Genomic DNA, 25,190 nt, shown 5'->3' with positions numbered 1-25,190 from the left:
AGACTGTAATAACCCTCCATTGTATTCTGTGGTATTCAAATGAAACGCATGCTCCATGGGATCCATACTGCATTACAAGAGAAATTGCTTCTGGCATGAGTATAGAGCTTCTGGCATGAAGGTAAACCACCTTGCAGAGTAGTTTCTTATTAGCATAATATAACTGTAGGTGCCCAAAATCTCCCTTGAGTTGCTGAAGGATGAAGAATGAGGGCAGACGTACAGAACTGTTAAATCCTGGAATGGCTTGGGTTGGAAGGGACCTCAAAGATCATACGTTTCTAATCCCCTGATGTGAACAGGATTGGCACCACTAGATCAGGTTGCCTAGGGCTTCATCCAACCTGGCTTTGAACAACTCCGGGGTGGAGAACCTGTTCAAGCACCTTCTCAGAGAAAATTTTTCCCCAATCTAGTCTGAATCTCCCTTCTTTTCCTTTAAAACCATTCTTATCCTGTCACTATCAGACCATGTGAACAGTTGATTTCCCTCCAGCTCCCTGTAAGTAGTGGAAGGCTGCAGTGAGGTGTTCCTGGAACCTTGTCTTCTCCACACTGATAATCCCAGCTCCGTCAGCCTTTCTTCTTAGGAGAGGTGCTCCAATCTTCTGATCATTCTTGTGGCCCTCCTCAGGACCTAATCCAAAAGTTCCACATTTTTCTTGTGCTTCCCAGACCTGGATGCAGTACTTTAGATGGAGCATCGTGAGGGCAGAGGAAAGAGGAACAGTATCTCACTTTCCATCTCTCTTTCGATGCAGCTGAGGATACAAGTGCAGGCTGCTGGCTCATGTTTCTGCCATCTAGCAGAACTCTTAAGTCCTTCTCAGCCTACTTTCAAGTTCTTCTCCCAGTCTGTTTGTATTTCTAGGTTTGCCCCAACCCCAGTGCAACTGCTTGCTCTTGGATTTGTTGATTCTCATTAGGGTCAAACATTTCAACCTTTTCAAGTCCTCCTTGAATGGCATCTCTTCCTTGAGCTAAATCTACTGCACTGCTCAGATTTGTGTCACCTGCAAGCTTGCAGTGGGTGCACTCAATACCAGCATCTGTGTCTTTATTAAAGGTATTAATTATTACCTCACCCAAGATGGAGCCCTTGGGGAAACCAGCTGTCACTGGCCTCCACCTAGCCACAGAGCCATTGACCACAGTGCTCTGGCTGTGGCCTTCCAACCAATTCTTTATCTACCAAACGGACTGCCTTCAAATTCATATCTCTCATCTAAGGATGTAATGTGGATCTTTGCCAAAGGCTTTGCACAAATCTAGGCACATGGCATCAGTTATTCTTCCTTTGCCCTCTAATGCTGTCACTCCATTGTAGAAGGCCACCAGATAAGTGAGGCATAAACTGTACTTGGTGAAACGGTGCTGGCTGTTTCAGATCACTTTCTTGTCTCTCACATGCCTTAACATAGTTTCCAGAAGGATCAGTTCCATGATCTTCCCAGGCACAGAGTGAGGCTCACTGGTCTGTTTTTTCTGAGGTCTTCCTTTCTCTGTCTTGAAGACGGGAGTGATTGTTCCCTTTTTCCAGTCACTGAGGACTTCGTCTGACAGCCATGACTTTTCAGATATAATGGGGAGTGCCTTGGAAACGATATCAGCCAATTTCTTCAAGTCCTGGGATGCGTGTAATCAAGCCCAGAAGACTTCTACTTCGGTCTTGTTAGTTTGTGTCCAAATTGCTTTTCTCTTATAGAGGGAGGAAGTTTATTTCGTCAGCCCTAACCTAGAGATTCAGGGATGTGAGAGGCATGAGGGGGAAACTTGACTGCCAGTGAAAACTGAGGCAAAGAACTTGCTGAATACCTCAGACCTCCCTATGTCGGCTAAAGCCAGTTCTCCTCCTTGATCAGATGAGCTACACTCTCCTTGGCCTTTTTTGTCTGACCAGTGTACCTGTACAATCTTTCCTCATCCCCTCTCTGCACATCCAGACAGCATCCCTGCATCATTGCTAAGCTGCATGCCTCCTGCTTCCTCTGCTTGTACATTTTCTTGCTTTCCTTCCTTCCTTCAGTTTGCCCAGCAGATACTTGTTCAGCTATGACAGTTTCTTCCCTCTGCATGTTTTCTTATACTGAGGGATGGAGAGTTCTTATCCTGTCTGACAGGTATCCTTAAAGGACTCTCTCTATTCCTATTTCCCTAAGGACAATTTCTCAACAATTTCTTAAACAGCCAGAATTTCACTCTTCTGAAGTTCACTGTCCTGACTTCAGTTTTTGTCAGGCCCATCTTCCTGAAGATCACAAACTTTACCAAGGTGTGGTCACTACAGCCCAGACTACGTCCTATCTCAACCTCTTAAATGAGCCCCACTGTGCTGGTGAGCAGTAGGTTCAGTAACTCTTCTCATCCGGTTGGTATGTCTAATATCTAGACCAGAAAGTTATCCTCAGAGCAATCCAGGAGTCCCCAGCATTGCTTGTGGTCTACCATATTATCTTCCTAGCAGACGTTTGAGTGGTTGAAATTCCCCATCAAGATGAGACCCTGCAAGCAAGATGCTTCTGACAATTGAAGCAAGAAGGCCTTGTCAGCAGTCCTCCCTCTTGATCAAGTGGCCTGTAGTAGACCTCAACCAACAGATATCCTTTATTGGTCCTTGGAAAATTCCCTTTGGGAATGGCTGGTTCTGGTAATGTTCTTACTAAATGAAGCAGACTTTCAGGAAGCAAGTTTTCAGGATTTGGATGTCTGTATTTGTTACTGTTTATATCACTGTGTTTGTTGTTAAAGCGTAACATTTACATATGTTAGCCCTATGCAACTTAAAACATAAATAGGTGAGGCTTCTTCAAAGTACTAATGATGCTTAAAATCTGGCTTTTATTATTTGATTTTCACACCACTTCTCCTTTTTGCTGATTATCTGTGTTCCCAGTTTCCTCCTTTCTCCATAGCGTTTCTTTTTGCATTCTTTCACTCCCTGCCCTCAGTGTGCATTTAATCCCACTCTCCCTTCAGGTTTTACTCTCCTTATCACTGGCCTATTTCCCTCACTTTCTCATCAGATTTTCATTTTTTTATTTCTCACCTTGCCTTTCTTCATTCTAAGAAATGAGTAGAGACTATATGAAGAATCCTTGTTGTAGAAGGTGATAATGATTACATCCTGTTAAATCTTTGGCAGTTAGTGAGAGCAAATATCGAAGTCAGTATTGGTAATCACCAATTAATTAAATACTGAAAGCTGCCTCTTTATGCCTCTGAAACTTTTGCCTAGCCTTTTTTGTAAAACTAGTTTTATGAAATCTTATTTAGTCAAGATCTGCTGCTGATTATCTTCAATTCCAAAGTTAGTATATAATCATTTAACCTTTCAGTAACCTTTCTTAATGGAGAAATTTCTTTCTTGACCCTTTGAAGCAATTAGGCTTTGTCCACTTCTAATTTTTCATACATTCGTATCTGTGGCACGTGGGTAATCTCTTAAAAATCATCTGTACTGATATTTAAGAAAGTTCACTCAGTAGATGTGGTGAGGTCAAGATGTGTCCAAAGTTGCCTCTGTGAATGAAAGCAGGCTCTAAATGTTCGAACTACAAAAACGAAACAGCATGCAGTAACAGAAAATAACAAATATAGTTACCACAGCACTTTCTTTGTTAGTCAGTTTTTCTCATAAATTTGTGTAATTATCTATGCACAGTATCTTCAGAAAAGGAGTGATTTTATCAGATAGCCACTGCATAGCCTGGATGTCACTACATTGTTTGATATTGTCTGCAGTGTATGCTGTTGTAACACAGATAAGCCCGTTAGGGAACACAGCTGTTAAACTGCTGATGATCATGTGGGTTACAAAAAGGAATCATAAAGTGAATGCTATCAGAGATTTGGAATTATCTGGGCCTTTATTTTTTTGTGTGTGCTTGTTTTAATTCAAAAAACTAGCAAGTACTAAGTAAGTGAGCCTATGTGATAGGATTTAATAAAGCAATAGATTTTATGACACAAATATCTTAGTTGCAGGAACAGAATCAAAACATTTTATATTAATTACACTTAAACAAAAAAAGTCTTCAAGGGCTGAATATCTGCCTACTCTTTTTCAATTACCTGCTTGTTATTCCATCTTTATAGAACATCTCTGTAGTCATTTGTTTGTTATTCTTACTGATAGCTTACAGAACAAAATTTTTATGAAACAGTGCTCTATATTAGCATTTTGCGTTGGAACTAAGGGAGACTTTTCTGCCCAGGTACTGCATTTCCTGGGCCTTGTAGTTAAAGACCTGGAAAAGGAAGGGTTATCTACAACCTGCGTGAGTTTATTATGGCTTAGTGATTTGCTGATTGATTTCATTTGCTGTCAGTTAAGGCTCTCTTAATGTCAGTTTTCTTTGCATAATGCCTTGAAATAAAGACTGATGAAGTTTTTCGGATTGATGCCGCTTACATAAACTGACCCTGATTTGCCCTTCTGCATGACAGTATAAGTGACAGCAGTTAGAGGAAAATATAGCAATGAATATGCAACTTAAGGATTGGTAAAACACAGTAAACCTTTCAGAATATAAACCAGGCATTAAAAAATGGCTGTTCTGATAGTTTCACAGTTGTCCATTATTTAAGAAATAGGTTAGGGTAACATCCTGAGTGGTATACCACTGAAGTGAAACTCAGAGGATGAGTTTTGAAAAGATTAGAAATTAAATTTTCCCCTCAAATGTGACCAAATTGCCACAGATTTGTTGTCTATATATAAAGTACCTATGTGTGTATGTGCACACACGTGTGTGTGTTGGTAGATGGTAGCTTATAAATTCACGTAACTTTTTATCTAAGAGTTTTCTCTGTTACACAGTTATCTTTCAGAAATTATAATGAAGTGCTCAGAAACTGTTATCTTGATTTTTCAGTTACTAAATTCTTTGCTGGTCTAGTGATACGTACTGTTAGAATCCTAACATCACAAGTTCCAACACTTTTATTAGACTGTGAAAAACAAAAAAAATTTAGAACTGATCATTTCTATTTCTCTCTGTATTCCAGGTTAAACATGCTTTAAAAAGACTTGCTCAGTGCAGTATCCAATTTTATTGTCATCTTCTTTAACTTTTCCTTTGTTATGGATTCTTCCTGTTAGATGCAAAACAGTGTTAGGGTAGAAAGTACTAAACTAATGGAAAAAGGAGCGTGGAACTGTTTTGCAAATCTGAATGATAAGGATACACAGTCTGCAGGTTGGCATGCTTACCTGCATGGGATTGAATATCTTCTGGCTTCTGAAAAAATAATGTAATTGGAAAGACCATTTTTAGTTTGTTATCCTGGAACCTTGATTGAACTCATATTCAGATTCCTTTGAATGGATTCCACATCATAATCTAATTTGTCAAAATTACAGTTTCCATCTGTAAAGCCAATTCTCAATGCCCACTTAATGCTTGAAGATTATAATTTAGTTCTGACTTCTTTCTGTCCAGAGGCAGATTGTGTGATCTGCTCCAGGCACCCATTTGTACATTCCCCCCTTCTTGATCATAACACGGTTGACAAATACTAAAGGGAGGGATAAGAGGGCAAGACATCATGCCCTCTTTACTTCCTGTAGTGCCAGAGTTTCTCCATCTAGCTTCTCATTCTGAAAGGAATCCCTTTTAAAAATTATTTTAATGTTGGGAAAGATTACAAGTTGAAGCTTATGTTCTGAAATTTTTACAGCTGCTTGCAGTCACTACAAGACTGGATTTTGAGCAGTGAGTCTCCTACATGTCAAAATGTTATGTTTGTCTGTACCTTGGCAAAGGTCACTACTCTAGATGCTTGATTTGTTCTGCATTTATTCCGTGTGAGACTTGCTGCAGAATTTACTCCTTTGGGAAATAGACTGTGGGACTGAGTAAACATTTAGTGCCTGGAGGGCACACAGACTGGCAGTAAATCTGGTTGTCCCAGCTTATAAACAGGTTGAAGAGGGGGAAGTTAACAAAGAAAAGAGTACAAGAAGCAGGACTAAAATGTCTCCAAAATCTCTCCCACTCTCCAACATAGTTCAAGTACCTCTTGAAACAAAGGTCATACTTTTCTATTCAGTGGCCTTCAATGTTTCTTTCTTTTATTTATTGTTTCATTGCCTTTTGAATCCATGTGAAGTTAACTATTCACATTACTTGTAGAAAGAATTGAACTACATACCTTCCGAAAAATTATTTTCAATGTTTGTTTTGAAAATTGTTTCTGTTATTTCATTTAATGTTCTCTGATTTTTGTATTAAAAGAAAGTGCATAATTATTCCTCGTTCACCTCCTTTATGCTACTTGTGCTTTGACATCATCTGTCATATCTCCCACTGCACTTTCTGACATTTCTTTTCAGGTTAGTTTCACAGTTCTCAGATTACAAGAAGAACATGAGAAGCCGTCTATAGTTTCTAGATTTAGCAAACGGTGGAAGGGATTTTTTCTATACTACCATTATCGATAGAAACAGCCACTCATAAATGGTCTGTATTGGTCCAGCGCTGAAAAATGAACAGGTAAGTAGTCTGCTTCTTGAAATAGTTGATGTCAGAGGTACTTCAGAAAATGCTTTCCTCTAGGGTGTTTACAAGTTAGTATAACCTGAAATACGTGCATTACCTGGAAGACCTGGTTTGTCGTCATTCAGGGTTGCTGCAAAAACACATGATGTTGAGGTTCCTGCAGCTATTAGCAAATCTGGTGAAAAAAACAGACAAGAAAGGATTTTCTCCCATCTATTTATGGTTTTCTCTAGGATATTTTACTTTGAATTCTGTTGCTAAATAATACTTCATTGTCTCTTGGCCAATTTGTCTCAGAAGTACCTATCTGACATAGTTTTGTCCTTTCAGTGTTTCTACAATCATCCAATAATTCAAATAGTCACCAAGTCTTCTCCTCTTAGGCTTCTGAGGAATTGGATCCAATTGTTGATTGTTGGCCAGATTCCAGGGGAATAGACCTTAATTACTTGACTCTCAGTCTAATTATTTAAATTATTGTCTGCAATCTGATGATGTTTTTCCATTTAATACAAAAGCACTTTGTGAATTTAATGAAGACAGTAAAAGATCAATGTAAAGTGAAAGATTATTTAAAAAAGCAAGATATTCAGATATTAAGTCTTTGAGTTGCTGATCTGAATGCATTCAAATTCTAAATGCAGACAAGTTCTGCCAATGAAAGAGTTATTCTCTGCTCTTTGTCTTTCAAGCTGTTCCAAGTAAGTAACTTTTTCACTTATTTTGTTGACTTTTTTCACAGAAGTGGCTTTAAACCCATGCTCTGATGTAGTGCTGTCTTACTCATCCACTACCTTTCAGTAATCCATCCCTTACCCTCAGTAAGTTTGCAGATGACACCAAGTTGGGAGGTAGTATCTGCCTGATCTGCCAGAGGGTAGGGAGGCTCTACAGAGGGACCTTGACCCAGCTGGATCGCTGGGCTGAGGTGAATAGGATGAGGTTTAACAAGGCCAAGTGCTGGTCCTGCACTTTGGCCACAAGAGCCCCATGCAGCCCTACAGGCTTGGGGATGAGTGGTTGGATGATTGTGAAGAGGAAAGGGACCCGGGGGTGTTGGTTGATGCTCGGCTGAACATGAGCCGACAGTGTGCCCAGGTGGCCAAGAGGGCCAATGGCATCCTGGCCTGCACTAGAAATAGTGAGGTCAGCAGCAGCAGGGAGGTGATCATCCCTCATCAGCACTGGTGAGGCCGCACCTCAAGTACTGCGTTCAGTTTTGGGGTCCTCACTACAAGAAAGACATTGAGGCCCTGGAACGTGTCCAGAGAAGGGCAACGAAACTGGTGAGGGGTCTGGAGCACAAGTCTTATGAGGAGCGGCTGAGGGAGCTGGGATTGTTCAGTCTGGAGAAGAGGAGGCTCAGGGGAGACCTCATTGCACTCTACAACTTCCTGAAGGGAGGCTGTGGTGTGGAGGGGTTTGGCCTCTTCTTCCAGGCAACAAACAGGACCCAAGGAAGTGACCACAAGTTGTGCCAGAGGAGGTTTAGGTTGGACATGAGGAAAAGCTTTTTCTCTCAGAGAGTGGTCAGGCTCTGGAATGGCTGCCCAGGGAAGTGGTGGAATCGCCGTCCCTGGCAGTGTTCAAGAGGCGCCTGGATGAGGAGCTACAAGGTATGGTTTAGTAGCTTGTGGCAGCATTGGTGGTGGGAGGACGGTTGGACTAGGTGATCTTGTAGGTCCTTTCCAACCTTGTGATTCTATGATCTGTGATTCTATGATCTTCTATATGACTAATATCGACAAATTAGACAAACTATCTCCCATTTAGTTGTTCAAAGGCTTGTTTTTGCTCAAGGCCCATTGGAAATTGTTCTTCTGAGTCATTTGATAGTGAGGGCTTACAATCAGGCTTTAATTTGTTATATTTATTCTCCAAAACCCACAACAAGCTTATGTTTCCTTTTTGTAATTAATGGAGACATAGCTCTTATTTTGTTGATCACATTCATTAGAAACTGAGAACATCCATCTAGCATTTTATCCCTAAAAATTTGATCTCCTGTGCAGGTTCCTTTGACCTCACTTTGTTTTAAGGCAAAACCAACTTTGAGAAGGATTTGGGCTGTTTTTCTTCCCTTTCTCAAAAACTGCTTACGCTGTATTGCTCCACATAATTGTGTAGTGTACTGCAGGTATTCAGGAACTTCCCCTTCTTCCAATGCAGTCTGGATCATCCCATGGTAAATGGTAGGGCTGTGTTTCCGCTCCTGGAGCATTCAATTCCAGATGGTGTGTCATAATTTAGACCACAGTCATCCACTGCTAGTCTCTACTCTCCATTGGACTTTCACACTGGTCGTATGGAAGTATTAAGGGGTGAACAGGTTTTTCTGATTATTCCTTAGCTCTTCAGATGATTAATAAGTTTATGAACTGGGATCAAGGAATCTCCGTTGGTGCAATATTGCCACTGGTGCACCTTTGTGATAGCAGTCAATACCTGCTGTTCTGTAACCCTCAGCAAATTCACAACAGGAGGGTTCTGTGGAAGACATAACAGTTCTCATGTCTACTCAATGTGCCAGAAGGGAACTTTGTCACTCCTAACAACTCCTAACTACAGCATGGTTTATCTTTTTGCATTAAAAATACAAGGTGGGCATATTTTTATGTAAGATATTTTATGTAATTCAATTTAAAAATGTTTTAATCTAAAATTAGGAATTGGACTTGTTGATGCTTATAAGTCCCTTCCATTTCTGGATATTCTGGAACTGACAAACTACTTCCTGTTTCCAGAAAGGAAGTTCTAGTCAAAATATTTAAAGAAATCTATATACTTAACCTAGATTTTGTGAGATGATAATTTTCGTCTGCTGGGGTCAGTGACAGACCTCTGTAGTGGTTAGCACCAAATTGTTGTTAAAACTGATTCTTGAATGAGTATTTTAAAAGATTTATAAAAGTCTGAGTAGCATCTGTTTGCCTGTAGAGCATTTGCCTCCATAAAATAGAAATTTGTCTTCAAAAATTAATGGAGGACTCTTTAAAAAGAATTAAAGATCTGTATTTTAATTTTCAGTAAATTGTTACCAGTATGTTCACAAATAGTCTTAGCGTTAATTAATTTGTCTAGATAGTTTGTGCCCAGCATTTCAGAAATTTCCAGATCTAGCATTTGCCTTCCCTCTGAAGTTCTTCTGTTTCAGATTTTCATGTTTAATAACTTCATAGATTAATGCGTGCTTCTCTCCACACATTAGCTTATTCTCATTATTAAATTCGCATATGCTTACAAATAGAACGAATATGTTAGATTTCAGAAAGTTATGACTTTCTGTTTAGGTTATATTTTTTTATAAAAATGTCACTGTTTTGCTTATATAGCATATCCTATCTATAGAGAATAGTGTTGTAAGGGTGAGAAAGGTTTATCCTTATTGCTTCTGGTTTCATAGTCTTGGTTGTAGAAGCAGAATTTTTTTACTCCAGCTTTTTAACATTTTTTCTGGTTCCAAAATATCATTACAGTAGACCAAAACCAACAAAATCCAGTTACAACTTCTACTTCCACTTGACATTTCACATGGATTTTGATGAAGTTTTAATCTCACGTCACCTCAAGACTGAATGCTTGATGGGACACTGCAGGTTTTTGAATAAAACTGCATCCTGACATTTCTATTACAACTACTGCTGGTTAGTTCCTCTTATTAGTGGCAATATGTTGTGCTCACTCTAGGGAGATTTTCATGCTTTCATATGAGGCACTTTTCACAGAGTCTCATTTTCAGTCGCTAGCTGTCCCTCTTTCTTTCATCCCTGCCTAGCATATATACTGCAAGAGAAACTTGGAGGAAATGTACTGCCCAACAGTACACTTTTCAGCTGCCATTTCTTTCGTGCCAAAACTATTGTCTTGAAGTTATTTTTCCTCTGCAGAGTAAAATATTCTTTTTGTATTAGCACCGTGAAAGAAGACGAGAAGGAGTACACTGTATTGGTAGGATTTCCCTTACCCTTAGCTCCAGCTTAAACTGTGTTTTCTTTGAGGCAGCAGTTGTTTTCTGTTATGTAAGTACACTTGGCTTAGTGCTATAGATGGTGAGAACAATCTTTCTCAGGTAAATATTACCAGCCTTTACCTGCCTATCTTCCTGGATTTTGTGAAGTGGTGATTTGCTTGCATTGTCTGTTATTGAGTATTAAAGAGTACAGGAAGCTGCTTTGCTATAAAAATTTCAAGATCCTTTCTGTGTACTCATACCAACAGACTCATTGCCTAATGGTCTTAATCTATCACTTTCCAGATCAATGTTACTTTTGAAACTATTACACTTTGTAATAATTTCCTTGGCAATCGTTGTTATGCCCATCCAGTGTGGTTTCCAGTAGGAGCACTTTCCCTTCAGTCTCCATTTCAAAGCTCCCTTTTCAATTTTCTTGTAGGAAGTCATGTCATTACCTCTTGCAGAGAATCTAGCCTTTTATTTAGAGCTTCATTCCCTTGGGCAAACCTCCTGAGACCTTTGGGGTAAAGTAATTGTTATTGAAGCGAAGGAGATAGAGTTAGGCCCTGTGTGTGGCACTGAGTCAGCTTTGGTTGGGGGAAAAAAATAGTTGTAACAGAATTGACCTGCTTTTTGGCACATTTAAATTGTGCCTGCCACGCTTGAATGGAACACAACAAAAAGTTTAGTGTTGAAATGAGATACAAGGAGAATAGATCATTGAAGAAGTGCCAAACAGCTGCAAAAGTTCAATTTTTGCCGAATGCTGTTGCATGAGACCTTTTGGTCAGGGTAGCCAGGGCAGCCAGAATGGGATTTCAAATGCTAAAGTGTTTGGTGGAAATAAGTTTTAATCCTTTCTTCTCTAGATACTGAACTCCTAAATCTATAATAAATGGACTGAAATTTTGCCTCTGAAAACTAAAATTAATTGGAATATGTTATGTTTTGTGGGTTTTTAAAACTAATCTTATTCATGCAAATTTGAAGCAAGGTAGTAATGACAGGCATTTTGTAAGAGATCCATTTAACATGTAGAACTCTAATCTGTGGAGCTGTTTTCACACCAGTTGCCTTTGCCTGCATTGCACTTCAGCCAAATTCTGTACCATAAATGAAATTCCCAGTCTTTTCAGATTCCCATCTAAGCACCTTTTTATACTAAACTTAATCTTTCATTCTTCTGAAGTTTATTCAACATTCCTTCTCTTGTTCTTTTTCATCTTTTTGTTTATGTTGCCCTCAGGTAAATTTACAACCTGCTAACATTCTTTTTAGTTCAAGAATTTCCTGAAGGGAGAACCTAACAGGCAAATGTTAATTCTAACTTTAAAACTTTCTTTTTTTTTAAAGCAAGTTGTTTGAAATAGATGATTTTATTTTTCTAGCTGCTGTATGTGCTGTTACAAATGCAGTGCTTACATTGTCAGGCTGTTAGTCTGCTTGATGCCTTTTTATTATCAGCGTTTCACACCAGGTCCCTTTTAGCTCTGTTCTTTCTATCCAGGAGATACAGTTCTAGGACAGCAATAGGCCCAATAAGATCACTAGAATCATATATTATGGATGTTAAAATAAAGAAACTGGTTCTTAATCACTAGGTGTTTTATTTGTAACTTCAAAGTGGTCTAAAACTTTAACTGGATGCTTCAATATACAGTTATTTAGAATTCATAATCCAAATAAGAATGCTTTGTTTCAAACTGTGTTCATTCTCATTAGAAGAGTACTAAGGATAAGGAAGGCAACATACACAGTGTTTTAATTTGGAATAACAATTCCATTTTTGTAATGTATGTTAAGCAGACCAAGGGTTCTCAGGAATGTTTGGAGACCACCTAGTCATACCCATCTGATCAGGCAGAGCCAGCTAGAGACAATTCTTCAAGACCCTACCCGGGGAGCTTTTGAGCATCTCCAAGGAGGGAGATTCCATAAATTCCCTGTGCAGCTGTTCTGTTGCTCAGTCACCTGAAAAATGAAGTGCTTCCTGTGTTCACACACAACCTCTGTGTTCCAGTCTGTGCCCATCACTTCTTGTCCTGACACTGGGTGCCCTTGAGTCTGGCCTCGTATTCTTTGAACCTTCATTTCAGATCTTCCTGGAGCCTTCTGTCCAGGAACAGTCCCATTTCTCATCCTTTCTTAATTATATAAGAGGTACTCCTGTACCTCAGTTACGTTTGTGTCTGGACTCTCTCCAGCATGTTCATGTTTCTCTTGTATTGTGAGTTGCATACTGCTCTAAGTGTGGCCTCACCTATGCTGAGTATAGGGGAAGGACTGATTCCCTCTACTTCTTGGCAATTACTTTCCCTAACACAAGTGAAGACATCATTGCCTTCGTTGCCACAAGAACACACTGCTGCCTAATGGTTAATTTGTCCACCCATGCCATTTCTGCCTTTTCACTTTTTAGCTTTGTGGCCCCCAGTATGTATTTGTTCATGAGACTGCTCCTCTCCACGTGCGGGACTTTTCAATTTCCCTTGTAATAATTCTTGAGGTTCCTGTCAGAACGCTTCTTCCACCTGCCAAGATCCCTGTGTATGGTGACACAACCTTCTGATATATCCACCATGGCTCCAAGCTTTGTGTCATAACACACTTACTGAGCCCCTCTGTCCTCATTGCTAATGAAGATGTTAATGAGGACTGGGCCTAGTATTGACTCTTGGGGTACATCTCTCCACATTGACTTCCGACTAAACTTTGAGCCACTGATCACCACCCTTCTGGGCTTGGTCAGTCAGTCACTTTTCAGCTTTACTGCTCTCATCCTGCCTATCAGGCTGATCATTTCATTTCAGTAGTAACTTTTAAATTAGTCAAGTGTGACTTCCCCTTTGTGAATTCATGCTGACTACTCCTGCTGATTTCTTCTTTTTTTATGCCTGGAAATAGTTTCCAAGATAACATAGTCCATTACTTTTCCAGGGACTGAAATGAGAATGACCATCCTGTAGTTCACTTGGTCCTCCTTCTTACCCTACTTGAAGATAAGAATGATGTTTGCTTTCCTTCTGTCTTCAAGTGCTTTTCCCAATCACCATGATTGGTGAAGGATTATAGAGAGTGGCCTCACAGAGTCAGTTCCCTCAGCACCTGCGGGTGCAGTTTGCCTCTAGACTGGTGCTCCCTGTCAACATTATGAATATATTTTTATCCTGTAAATTGCGGCTAGTTGTTTGGAAAAGTCATGCTACTGTTTTCATGAAGCTGCTCATCTCCTAACTTAGTGCTGGAGCATTGTCACAGTTTTATGATTTTTGTTTCTTTGTGACAAGCACTAAGACACTTTAGACAGTGTAAACACTTCTGCCATTATAATTTGCTTGTACTATTTCAGTAATATATGATGTAGAACTTTAAAAATAGTGAAATCGTTTATAAAATGGAACATTGGTTGGAGTTAAAGAAAAGGGAAAATGTCACCAAAAAAGAACAGTTCAGTGGACTACTTTTTCTTTGCAGAGTAATTCATTGCAATTACTGTTGTTAAAAGAGACAAACCTCTGTAAATTTTAACTGTAGTTAACTTGCATTCCATGTTCCATCCTTCAAATGGCTCTGTAATCACAGAATGACAGAATGGTTATAGTTGGAAGGGACCTCTGGAAGTCGCCCAGCCTAACCCTCTTGCTCAGACAGGGCCTCCTACAGTCAGTAATGTTTAAAATTCATATTCTTCAGATCTACAATTGTTATATCCTCCTTGTTTAAGACTTCCCACTACTCAACTGTCTGAAAATGTGTAAAGTGGTCTGAGTTGCATTAATATTAGTTATTATAATGTTCAGGGATCACCACATTTGGCCTTTCTGAATAGAATCAGTTTTCTGATGTATATTTGAAAACAGTTTTTATTTATAATAGAAGACAAATTTTTATTATTTCAGATGTTCTATTCCCAGTTTGCATGTCACAACATTACCAGTGCATTTAAAACAGGAAGTCCTTGCTTAAATGCAGATCCTGCAGATATATCTGAATGTCGAATTTTGCAATATAAAAATTAACCAGGAGAGCTGAGGAAGTATCTTACGTCTTAGTGCTCTGTATACTTAAGAATAAACAAAAATTCTCCTTAGCAGAATTCTGCAGAGCAAGATGTCCCTTCTCTGATTCTATTAACAGACGTTCTGACTGTAACAATTGACTGTTGAACAGTTTTCAGAGCTGCAGATATGTTTGTATCTGTGAGCCAGAAATAGAAATCTAAATTAAACTGCTGGACTGCAGTAAAGATGTGTTTAATCGCTCTTTGATAGATCTCATAACATGCAGGTGATCAGGTTCTCACCCCATTCTATGTGTATCAAGCTTTCTAAACAGTTAAACTTGTACAGTGGAAAACAGATTTGTGACTCAGAATGTGACTGACATGAGTTACAGAAAATCATATGTAAATGAATGCCTTCCAATGGCATGTCTAAAAACCCAATGTATTTGCCTTTCTCCCAGTGGCATTTAAAATAAGTGTTCTGCACACTCATTATCAAGGATTCCGTGCCACCCATTGGAAGACCCAAAAACACTGTTTTCCCTAACCTGACCCTGAGTGAGAGAAATCCAAGCTGACCCTGACTCTTTGCTAGGGAGCTGCAGTATACTGTAAAGAATGCATACCCAGGGTGCATAAAAGCTGCTTTCCACATTGTTAAAGAATTGTAAATAACTGAGAAATTGCTTCCTTCTGGACTAAAAAAATCTACATGTCGTTGAAAAAAGGTTGCCACACATGAAAATAAAAGCTGGAGAATGAATACGTTTTCCCTAGATTGAAAATTTTTGGACTTGTTAAAGAAGAGAGCAAATGAAATATCTGAGTTGAGCAGCAAGGAATTTATACTGCTGTTTCAGATAACTGCATGGGCTTATTGTGCCTTTATAAATGTGGAATGAATCTGTGTAGATTAGTGGCTTCACCAGCTTTGTGGTAGTGGAGGTGAAAGGAAGAAGGCAAGGCACCTTCTCGATGTATTCTAATTTAGTGATACTTTTAAATATCACAAGGGGAATAATCAAAGGAACTCATAAAGGTTTTTGTTTTTGTTTTTGTTTTTTTCTGTAAGACACAGCTTGTTGTGACATATTGGTATAATCCTTGCTTATGAGTCACAGGCCCACTCCACAGAGGTCTTTCAACATGTGTCTGATATTTAACATATGGGCAGTTGCTATAGGAAGGCTCTCATGCAGTTTTATATGGGGTGTGAGTTGTATCCACATTCTTGCTTGGTATTGTTTGTGAAGAGCTGCAGCATTTTAGTGAAGTTGAATGTAAATGAAACAGTTTTAAAATCAGGATCTGAGCTCACAGAAGCAGATTTATAGAACTGTGTGCACCTTCTTCCAGGACTAGCACTACAGTATGTAAAATATTTTGGATATTCTTTTCAATGAGAAAATATATGATGGTATTAATTTACCACTGCTGTTTTCTACATTTGACAACAAAGTGATTTGACTGACTTCAGCTATGCTTTTATTCTCAAACGCAGCAGTGTGTTTGGAAATAAAGAAAGGAAAACAGTAAAAATCATAGTGAATACGTGCTTATGGTACTAAGTTTATTTTTGCCTATACCACAGAATTACATTCAAAAGACCAATTTCATGTCATCTGAGAAATGTTCATACAGTAGAAACTCACTACAAGTCATTTCAGAAGGGAAAACTGTAACCTGTAAAATGTGATTAACCAGTTGTAAAGAAGTCCAATAATCTCAACAGTGTTATATTATATAGGACAGATATGAGTTTACCAGTACTGCCAAATCATTTGTACTCTCTTGTGCTGCTAACTTAATTATCAGTCTGATCAATATTACACGGCTGGGACATTCTTCCACTACATACATGAAAACAATTATATTTTCCCAGCTATATTGTAATCAGATTATTTACTTTCAGAGGTCTGTATGTTCACTCTGTTTCTTTTGTTTCCACCAAATTAATTTGCTTTTTTAACATGGACTGGGAGGATTAATAACTCATTTTGCTAGTAGGAACATTAACCTGAAACTGTAGTGATACCTTGTGGAAATAAATTGATCTAGCACTTTCATATGTTTAAGTACAGTGAAAAGTAGTGTCATCTGCTCATTACTGCACTGTGCACTTGAAAATAGTTCATCCACACCTCCTTACTGCACCACCATTTGCTTTACTGTAATGCTGTTAATCTGTAAGATGACAGAAGGAAGATGAAGACCCATGTAAGATGTTTAGGTCCTGAGACTGAAGTTCAGCCTGCCTTCCAGCTTTTGTTTGGTTTCTTTCATCAAGAAAGTTTAGCTCTTATGTAGTAGATTTGGGTGTACTCTGTTTGGCATTTAAGTATAACCTGCCTGTTGCTAATTATTTATTTTACTTTTTAAAGGCCATGATTAAAAGTTTTATGGATGTCTACCAACTTGCAAGTTCCAGAATTGACATATTAGTGAAAGAAACAGCACCTCATCAGCTTCACACTGCAGCCCCAATGTCCAAGCACCAAACAGCTTGCCTTCATGAAAGTGGGACTTACAATTGGTAAGTTTGCATTTCAACTACATTTTTGTCATTTTGATTTCCTGACCATTCATACTGCGTAGTTTCTACAGGGCGCAGTAGTTTTTCATTGTAAATATACTGGATCAATAAGAACAGTAGCAACAGAAACTTTCTGAGACTTTTCCAGAAGAGAATACGGGGATGTAAGAGTTAGCACAGGAATCAGTTTTACTACTGTATCTTTTTTGGGGACCTGTTCTTTGCTGCTGTCACTGAAAAAGTACATAGTTGAATTTTGGACTTGAAGAATTTAACTGTCGAAAGATATAGCCAGTGAACACATAAAGTTGTTGACGGTGCATAGAGGCACAATATTAATTAGGATACAAGATTTTTTTGTAGACAATTGTGATAAACTATGCATCTCAGTAAATACTGTGATCCGGTTATAAGGTTAAATAAATCATTTTTTTCTAAAATGTTGTCCACGAGAATACTTGAACTTGTTTAAGGCTATAAAGGTGCTTCTTTATTCCTGAGAACTGTGTTTAATATTCTTATTGAATGCAGGTATATTTGTGCCACGCATGCAGGAGGTTAGACATGTGAATAAACAAATGGCCTAAATATGTAGCCAGATATGTCTAGAATGAGACTGTGTAAGTTGTGCCACTTCCATACACTTGACGAATTTCTTCTCCGTCTTTCTCTAGTTTTCAATACAAGATTAAGAGGAAATCTTAAATCTTTAAAGGCATTTTGTTTTGTTTTGATTCCCTTCTTCTTCCTCCTTTCTTTCACTCCTGTGAAGCAAAGAATCATAAAGGAATTGAGGACTGTTTGGTTTCCTTTTTGAAGAAGAGGTAGATAAGGGTAGATAACAGCAGGACAAGGGGAAATGGTTTTAAGTTGAGGGAGGGAAGATTTAGGTTGGATGTCAGAGGGAAGTTCTTTACTATGAGAGTGTTGAGGTGCTGGAACAGGCTGCCTGGAGAGGTTGTGGATGCCCCATCCCTAGAGGTGTTCAAGGGCAGATTGGATGGGGTCCTGGGCAGCCTGGTCTAATATTGGGTAAGTAATGTGGAGGTTGGTGGCCCTGCATTTGGCAGAGGAGTTGGAGATTCATGATCCTTGAGGTCCCTTCCAACCCTGGCCATTCTGTGATTCTGTGAAGATCTTTAAGAGGAGAGCACTCAAAGCAAATGACAGAAACACATGAACATATATATATCTAAAGGTTGTGGCTGTGAATTCCAAATTTTTACTGATTTCAAAACAATTCCATTTATTTATTAACGTGCTTCGGAATGGATCAGCATGATGGAAAATTAGCACAAATAGAAAATATATTAGTCAGTGTTGAACTTCACTTGATCTCGGGATGGATCACAGTCAATTTGGATGAATGCGTTGTCTCATCTGTGGATGTGCAAACTTTCTAAGGCACTCAATGAAATTACTTCTTTTCTCCTCCAAACAGCCTTTCTCTATATTTCTGCTAGGTTTCCATGCATCCTGCTGAGCCTGTGCCCAGTGTAATTGTGTTGCTCCTTTGCCTGTTATGATTGCTTTTCTTGTTTAGATCAAGCTGACCACTTGTATACTAAGGACTCAGAAGCCTGCCAAACTTGCTGTAGTGAGGTTTGCTTTCATTCTGATTGAGCGAGCTTTTAGAGAAGATTACACTAGTCCTGTTTGTGAAGGGCTATGCAGTGGCTTGATTTGTTATAGTGAAAATAAACAAATTGCATCCCTAGCTTTCCAATGCCTGTGATTAAATGCAATCTTCTAGTAAGTAATTTGTGTCTGCGTACAGTACAGATGTACAAATCATACTATTTGCATTGAAGTATTGAAGTACTGCCTGGCTCTTCTACACAACCCACTGAGGAGAAGAACAGTTACTCCTTGAATAACAATTTCAATTGTCATTTAGCATAAGTACCAATTGAAAGTATTTTAAAATTTTAATGTGAAGCCCCTCCCCCCCCCCCAAATCCAAATAGCTAGTTTTCCTACTTACTTGAAAAGAATGTGTTTATTGGATATTTTGTAATATACGTACTTTCTTTGGAATTAGTCCATAATATGTGCAAATATTTCATCAAGCATGACTTTCAGTACCTTCAGGAGTCATGGGTTTCCAGCATGGCTTACATTTTAAGGGATCGGTTGACAGTCAGTCCTGTTCTGATTTTGATGAAATTTTGCACTAAATTTTCCTCCGTTTAAAAAGTAGGGTTTTTTTTTTTTTCCTTGATTATTAGTATCGTGTGATAGTCTTTTTTTGCAATCATAACAGTTTTGCTTCTATGTATTTCCTTTTTTTAAAAAAAAAAAATTTACATTCTCTGAAATGCAGCTGCCATAGTCACAGTTTTGTTCTCCACAGTTTGCTGCATTTGGGTTATTTGCTGACTGGGGTTGTCAAATGAGGAACAGAGAAGCCAGCAGTGAGCCTCTGGTATGAAATGAGATGGAGAATTTCACTGAGCACTGAACTCCATACTGGACTGGCACTGCCATTTGGTCCATGAAATAGTGAAGAAACACTATCATAGTTAAAAACTTCTCAGTGGTCTTCCCTTCACGTGTCTCTGACATTATGCCCTCTTATGACTTGCCTTAGGAAAGCCTGATGTGCTTACAAGGGGGTCTTTAGTGGAAGTATTTCAACGGTAGAAGCTGTACCCAAGAGAAGAGAAGACACCAGCTGAAAGTGTTTCCATACTTGTTTTTTTACTTTTTGTTGTTGTTATGCAGCAACAGCAAGTAATGTAACCATCACAGATTGGATTGTGCTTCAGGGTTTCCTTTTAAATGAACTCCCGCCAATATTTTAACAGTACTGGACTCTACTACTTTGATCCATTTTATGTCTTCAAATATATTAACTTATTACCATGCTTGCACTTTCATTCAGAGTTGTAGGAGCAAGTAGGCTTTGAACTGAGAGTTTTTAAATGCTGTACTGTGAAATACTGCAGTCATAAGCAATTACTTTGTGGGTGCTGTGGGGTAAGATGTGGCATGAACTTAGTCACAAAGTAAGCATGTGAGTCCCTGCCTAAGGGAGTTTGTGGCCACAAGTACAGTGTTGTGGGGAGTGGATGCAGTGATGCTGTATTCTTCAGTGTGCTCTGACACATCTGAGTTACTAACTGAATTCAGTTTCAGTTCATTATAGTAGTGCTCCGGAAGGTGTTTTCATAGCTGTTAGACTTGAGATTTTGTGCCTGATGTCAGTAGTACTTTTAAGAACATCAAGTATTTTGGTACCAGTTTTGACAAATAAAAGAAACCCCTCTGCCCCATTCTAAGTAGCCAGGTGTTTCTCTGACCTGGAGACTACCGCATCTCTTAAGCATGGCCTTAAGCATGCATGCAGCTGATCTCATTATACTCTCTCTTTTTTTTTTTTTTTTTTTTTTTTTTAAGCTTTTTTTTGCTTTTACATTAGAATCAAAGGAGGGTAGAAGACAAAGGGGAAAAGAAAGTAACTTTATTAAGCAAATGAGGAGGGAAAAGCTTTCTTAGTTGTTCTGGTTAAATGAAAATTTGGGGAGACAGCAGGATGTCTTTAACTGTAAAAGGTGAGGAGGTTTCAGATGGGTGAGAGAGGTTCACTGAAAGACTCCAAGAGGAGCAGAGTTCTCATGAAATGAGCCATGAAACAACTGTTGTCTTTGGATGCTTCTCTTAACTGGGGCTGAAAATCAAATCACTCATTGCTTTATGTGGCTTTTCATCATCCTTGCTTTTTAACCCCTAAAGTTATGGCTACATCTGTCTTCTGTTTAAAAATTTCTAGTGGTATCTCACACAGTAGTGGAAATACAAAGACCACAAGTTTTGATAAAGTGAGAGAAGTAAATGAAGTGATCCTGTGTGTGAGAAATACATATGCCTTCGTATTTTGTATTGAAGAGCAGCATTAAGCAGAAAGTATACTTCCCACTCAGAGCAGTCAGCTCTCAGTTCTCATTTTCTACTTGCACCTGATTCATGGTGGGGAGAGACACAGCGAATGCTATGAACTCAGTCTTAGCAGCTAATGACACCACTGACAGTCTCTTTCTACTTAGCTGGACTGTTCAGGGCAGTGTGTATCTTTCCCCCATGTTTTTTGTTTCCATGTCACTGCTTTAATCATCGTTTGAAGGGTGGAAGTTGCATCTAAGCAGGATGCAGGTCTTACACATAGAATGATGAGAAGGGAACCAGGGAAGAAGAAAAAGGCTATTTGACTTTTCACTTGCTGCTCAGGAGAAAGGCTCACAATCCATCAGTGTGATGTTACGTGACAGAGAACGTGCTTCATGGGCTGAAGCCATATCTCTTGTGTTAGAACATGGAATGACTGATGCAGCTGGGGGAGTTCTTGCCAGATGTTGCATGAGGCAGATGGGTCCTTGATGAAAATCCTACTTGGCTTTTCCACTACTTCATGCTAGCCTGGTGCACAGCTGAACCAAAAAGATTTTATTTAAGGTTTGGAATTGAACTGGTTTTGTGAAAGACTGGAGAAACTTATTTTTAATTTGCCATGCAAAAAAAAAAAAAAAAAAAAAAAAAAAAAAAGAATAAAGCAAACTTAATATTTTCATTGTTACCTTTGTCTTGCAGCATTTTCTTGGGAATAGTCCAGGACAAAACTCAGTAAGATGTAAACCTCAAATAATTGTTTGAACATTGGTCTGTATTGTTAATTAGTGGTGCATGGATTATTTACTGCGAAGTGTATGAATGTTCTTCAAGCGTTACTAAGTAAAGGGACATGTAACAGCCCCACAAGGAGAATTTCCCAACTATTGAGACAATAAGAGAGATGAAAGAGTGGAAACACCAGTATGAGCAAAAAATTAAAATGATTCCATTTTCTAAGCTCGAAGTCTTTATTAGGATGACTCTGGAAAGCAGGAATATCTACCAGGGAGCAATTTTTTACAGAAGTATTTACATTTCTTACCTGACTGTAAGCAACTGGCCTTCAGCTGACAACTTTACTGCACAGTCAAGGAATGCAGGTATCCTGGTATAAATGCTCACCTTGTTATGTGGTATTGCTTACATAAGTAGCAGTTGTAACCAACCTGTATAAATCATGTAGTTTAAACTATTTGCTTATTATATAGTACCAATAAAAATATAATAATATGAAACCAACATTATAAATCACATTTTGTGACTTGAGGCAAGGTGTTCAAAAACAGTTACAGTAATCCAAAAACACACTTACTGTTTGGTAAAGAATACTTCCTTTTCTTTGGAAAAAAATTTTGATACTCAATATTCTAGGTATGTGAACTTTTAACTTGTCAGACTATTGTAACATATTTGAAAATTATAGTAATTTGATTAAAATGTTGCCTATAAGGCAAGAGGTTCAGTTAATAGAATCCATATGTAATTAAAATGCAGAACTAAATGTAATCAGACCCCAGTGACTGGTGCCTTCATATTGATAGTTTTACAACGGCCTCTGGGGTTGAAAGTTTATGTTAAAGTTACTAATGTAGCTGTGTTCCAGAAAATGAGCAAGACATTCTAGCCATTTCAAGTATGACAACATGCTGAAGCAATGGTCGCGCAGTACAAAAGGTTGATAGTCTGAATATTAGGGGTATCTTCTGCTGGCAGGTGGCAGAAGGACGAGTCTGCTTGAATGTAGTAGTCAGAGAATTGTATTCAGCATCAATGCTGTTGTGTAAACATCCCTAAATGAAGGATCTCGCTGTGAGCGTGTACAGGTGTCCTTTCCGTCAGTAATTTGGTTACTTCAGTTGTGTGAATTCACCTTTGAATCATGTGAAAGCTATAGACACAACACTATGTACCAGCCCACAAAAGAAGTTTAAAAAAATTTCCTGAACTTAAAAAAAAATAATATTTTCTCTGGACAGTTTTAAGAGTCGACATCCTGTGTTAGAGTTCTCTAATCATCACCAGCACAATTTACAATCAGAACACACAGAGAGCCAGTTCAGACCAGCTCATCTGTTGACTTTGGCAGAAGCCCTTAATCTCACTGCGTGCAGCTGCCACTTGAGAGCTGGGGACTCGGCAGAGAGCCGAAGGAGGGTGGGATACGGGGTTGGTCAAGGCATGAACACATAGGCCTGCTTCATTTCAACAGTCGTACACTGCTTTTTTATAGTCTTTTCATTTTACAGCCTTTTTTTTTTTTTTTTTTTTTTTTTTTTTAAACCTGAAATTAAATGAGGACCTCTCATGAGCCACTGCGCTCCAGGCATAAGAAATTGTAATGTCTGGCTTCCAGAAACTGTCCCGTCAAAATGTGCTTCTGATTAGGTGGCTTAATTACAGCTGTGAAAACAATGTTGATTTAGGCCTCTAGATTCCAGTGCATGTCAGCCGTTATTAGCTAGCCTTGGACTGAAGCCACCATTTTAAAACTCTGTACCACTAAAGTCACACACTGCCTGACAACTTTTTATTTAGGCAGAAATGTTGCCAGAAGCAACACATTTTATGCAAAATATTTTTCATTGCGCAAATTTCAAATGTGACACCGTTGATGGACATAAAATGGGTAGTTACGGCTGGACTCCACCGAGTCCAAATCCTAACTTTCGCAAAAATGAAGAAGAAGAAAACCCGCCCTGTTTAAAATAGTTCTTATAAAGTTTGACTGACATAATGCTTAATTTTAATTCCTTTAATTCAGTTTTATTCCAAATCCAGCATGTTGGTTTAACCACCCAATTTTATTGCATCTAAATTTTCCTGACAGTTTCATTTGCTGTTGGGAAATAAAATTGCCATTTTTGCAACATGGGAAATAATGGCTAGTTTCAAAACCAATATGTTTGAAACTTCCTTTGCCTGAAGCAGGTTAAGGCACACACTCAATTTACTTTAGGGGAAAAAAACTCATTAAATAGTTTTTAATATTTTAATATAATTTAAGTAACTGCTTTCACAGTGGGAAAGCTTATTAGGCCCATGTATTTACACCTGCAGAGAGGTAAATGTTTGGGTAATTAGGTGGTTTCCAATACTTCAGCTATTCAGTGCAGTTGCAGAATTAACGCCGTGAATACTATCGATGGACACAATGCATTTGCTGCATTTAAGCATTACGTTTCTAGTGGTAGTATTCTGCTTTCAAGTGCTTAAGAAGGCAATTTAAGTGGTTTGTTTAGTTTTGTTTGTTTGTTTGTTTGTTTGTTTGTTTTTTTGTGGTGTTCTGTCTGTTTTGAAAGCCTCTTTAATGACAAGAATTGGCTAAGGAATGTGAGTGAATGTGTGTGGGTGTTAGCTCTCGGCAGTTGCCTCTGCTTTGGAAAAGCAGGGTCTACATTCTCACTTCACAGTTGCCATGAAATTCCAAATGTCCATGCTGTGCGGCTTAATGGAAACCATGAAGCTCCTAAATGACCACAGGTTTATTCCAATGTTAAGCACAAAACAATCTTTCAGGTCATTGGCTGAGCTGCAGAAAAGGAAGGTCATGTTTTCAGGAAGCTAAGCTCCTTTCCCTTTCTCATTCATGGTTTGCATTTCTATGGCATTAAAAATGTGTTTCTAGTAAGGTACTGGAACTACCAACTCACAAGCAAGGGTCCTCAGTTCCCAGGACTGAAAACAAGACACTTGGAAACTAGCACTGTATTCATTTCCTACCCTAAGTGCTCAGGCCAGGGGAACAATTGTACTTCCTAGAGTAACTAATTGGAAATTAGTTCAGAGAGACTAATGATTTGGACAAGGAAACAGCTCTAAAGCATAGATTCAAGTTTGCCTTGTAGAGAAACACTGCCCATTCATTCGCTGTCTGCACCAGATTAACAGGATAAAGGAGCTGAATGCCTATGTTTCATTTTCTTTCATTTTCAAGGGAAAAAGATAGAAGCGAGCCAGTCTTTTATTTTATTTGCAAAATGATTTGTGGGACTTTGTGGAACTGAATGTTTCAGAAAGGCCTCAGTGGCTGTGGAGGACAATGTTGAGTCAGGAGACAGCTGTGTGATACTATTTTCCTTGTCAGATGTCTATGCAGCAGTCTTTCAGAATGTGTTTCATTGGTAATATGCAGTGCTTTTTATCTGCCAGCTGCATGTTTGCTTCATGTTTGCTACATGCCTTTGTTTCTTTTGCCTTCCTCCCACATTTCCCAAAGTGAAATTTTCAGAACATCAAAATAAGAGAAACTTTTAAATGTGGTTGCATGTACTGCTAATGCTATAGTAGAAATAAAAGTATCGGGAGTGCTAG

The 25,190-nt window shown here is 38.7% G+C and overlaps 1 protein-coding gene across 1 annotated transcript in view; it reads left to right on the top strand.

The window, feature by feature from the left end:
* The window catches only part of CCDC171 (coiled-coil domain containing 171), a gene marked incomplete at both ends in the record, with an annotated part of 260,866 nt that overhangs the window by 127,099 nt on the left and 108,577 nt on the right, over positions 1 to 25,190 (top strand). The window contains 2 exon segments of the mRNA XM_079548267.1: positions 16,840 to 16,978; positions 16,981 to 16,991. Coding sequence (XP_079404393.1) covers positions 16,840 to 16,978; positions 16,981 to 16,991 — 150 coding nt within the window.

This window comes from Tetrao urogallus (assembly GCF_951394365.1).
Source record: "Tetrao urogallus genome assembly, chromosome: Z".
NCBI lineage: Eukaryota > Metazoa > Chordata > Aves > Galliformes > Phasianidae > Tetrao > Tetrao urogallus.
The sequence above is the reverse complement of the archived record's forward strand: the minus strand, read 5'-3'. Positions and strand labels throughout refer to the sequence as shown.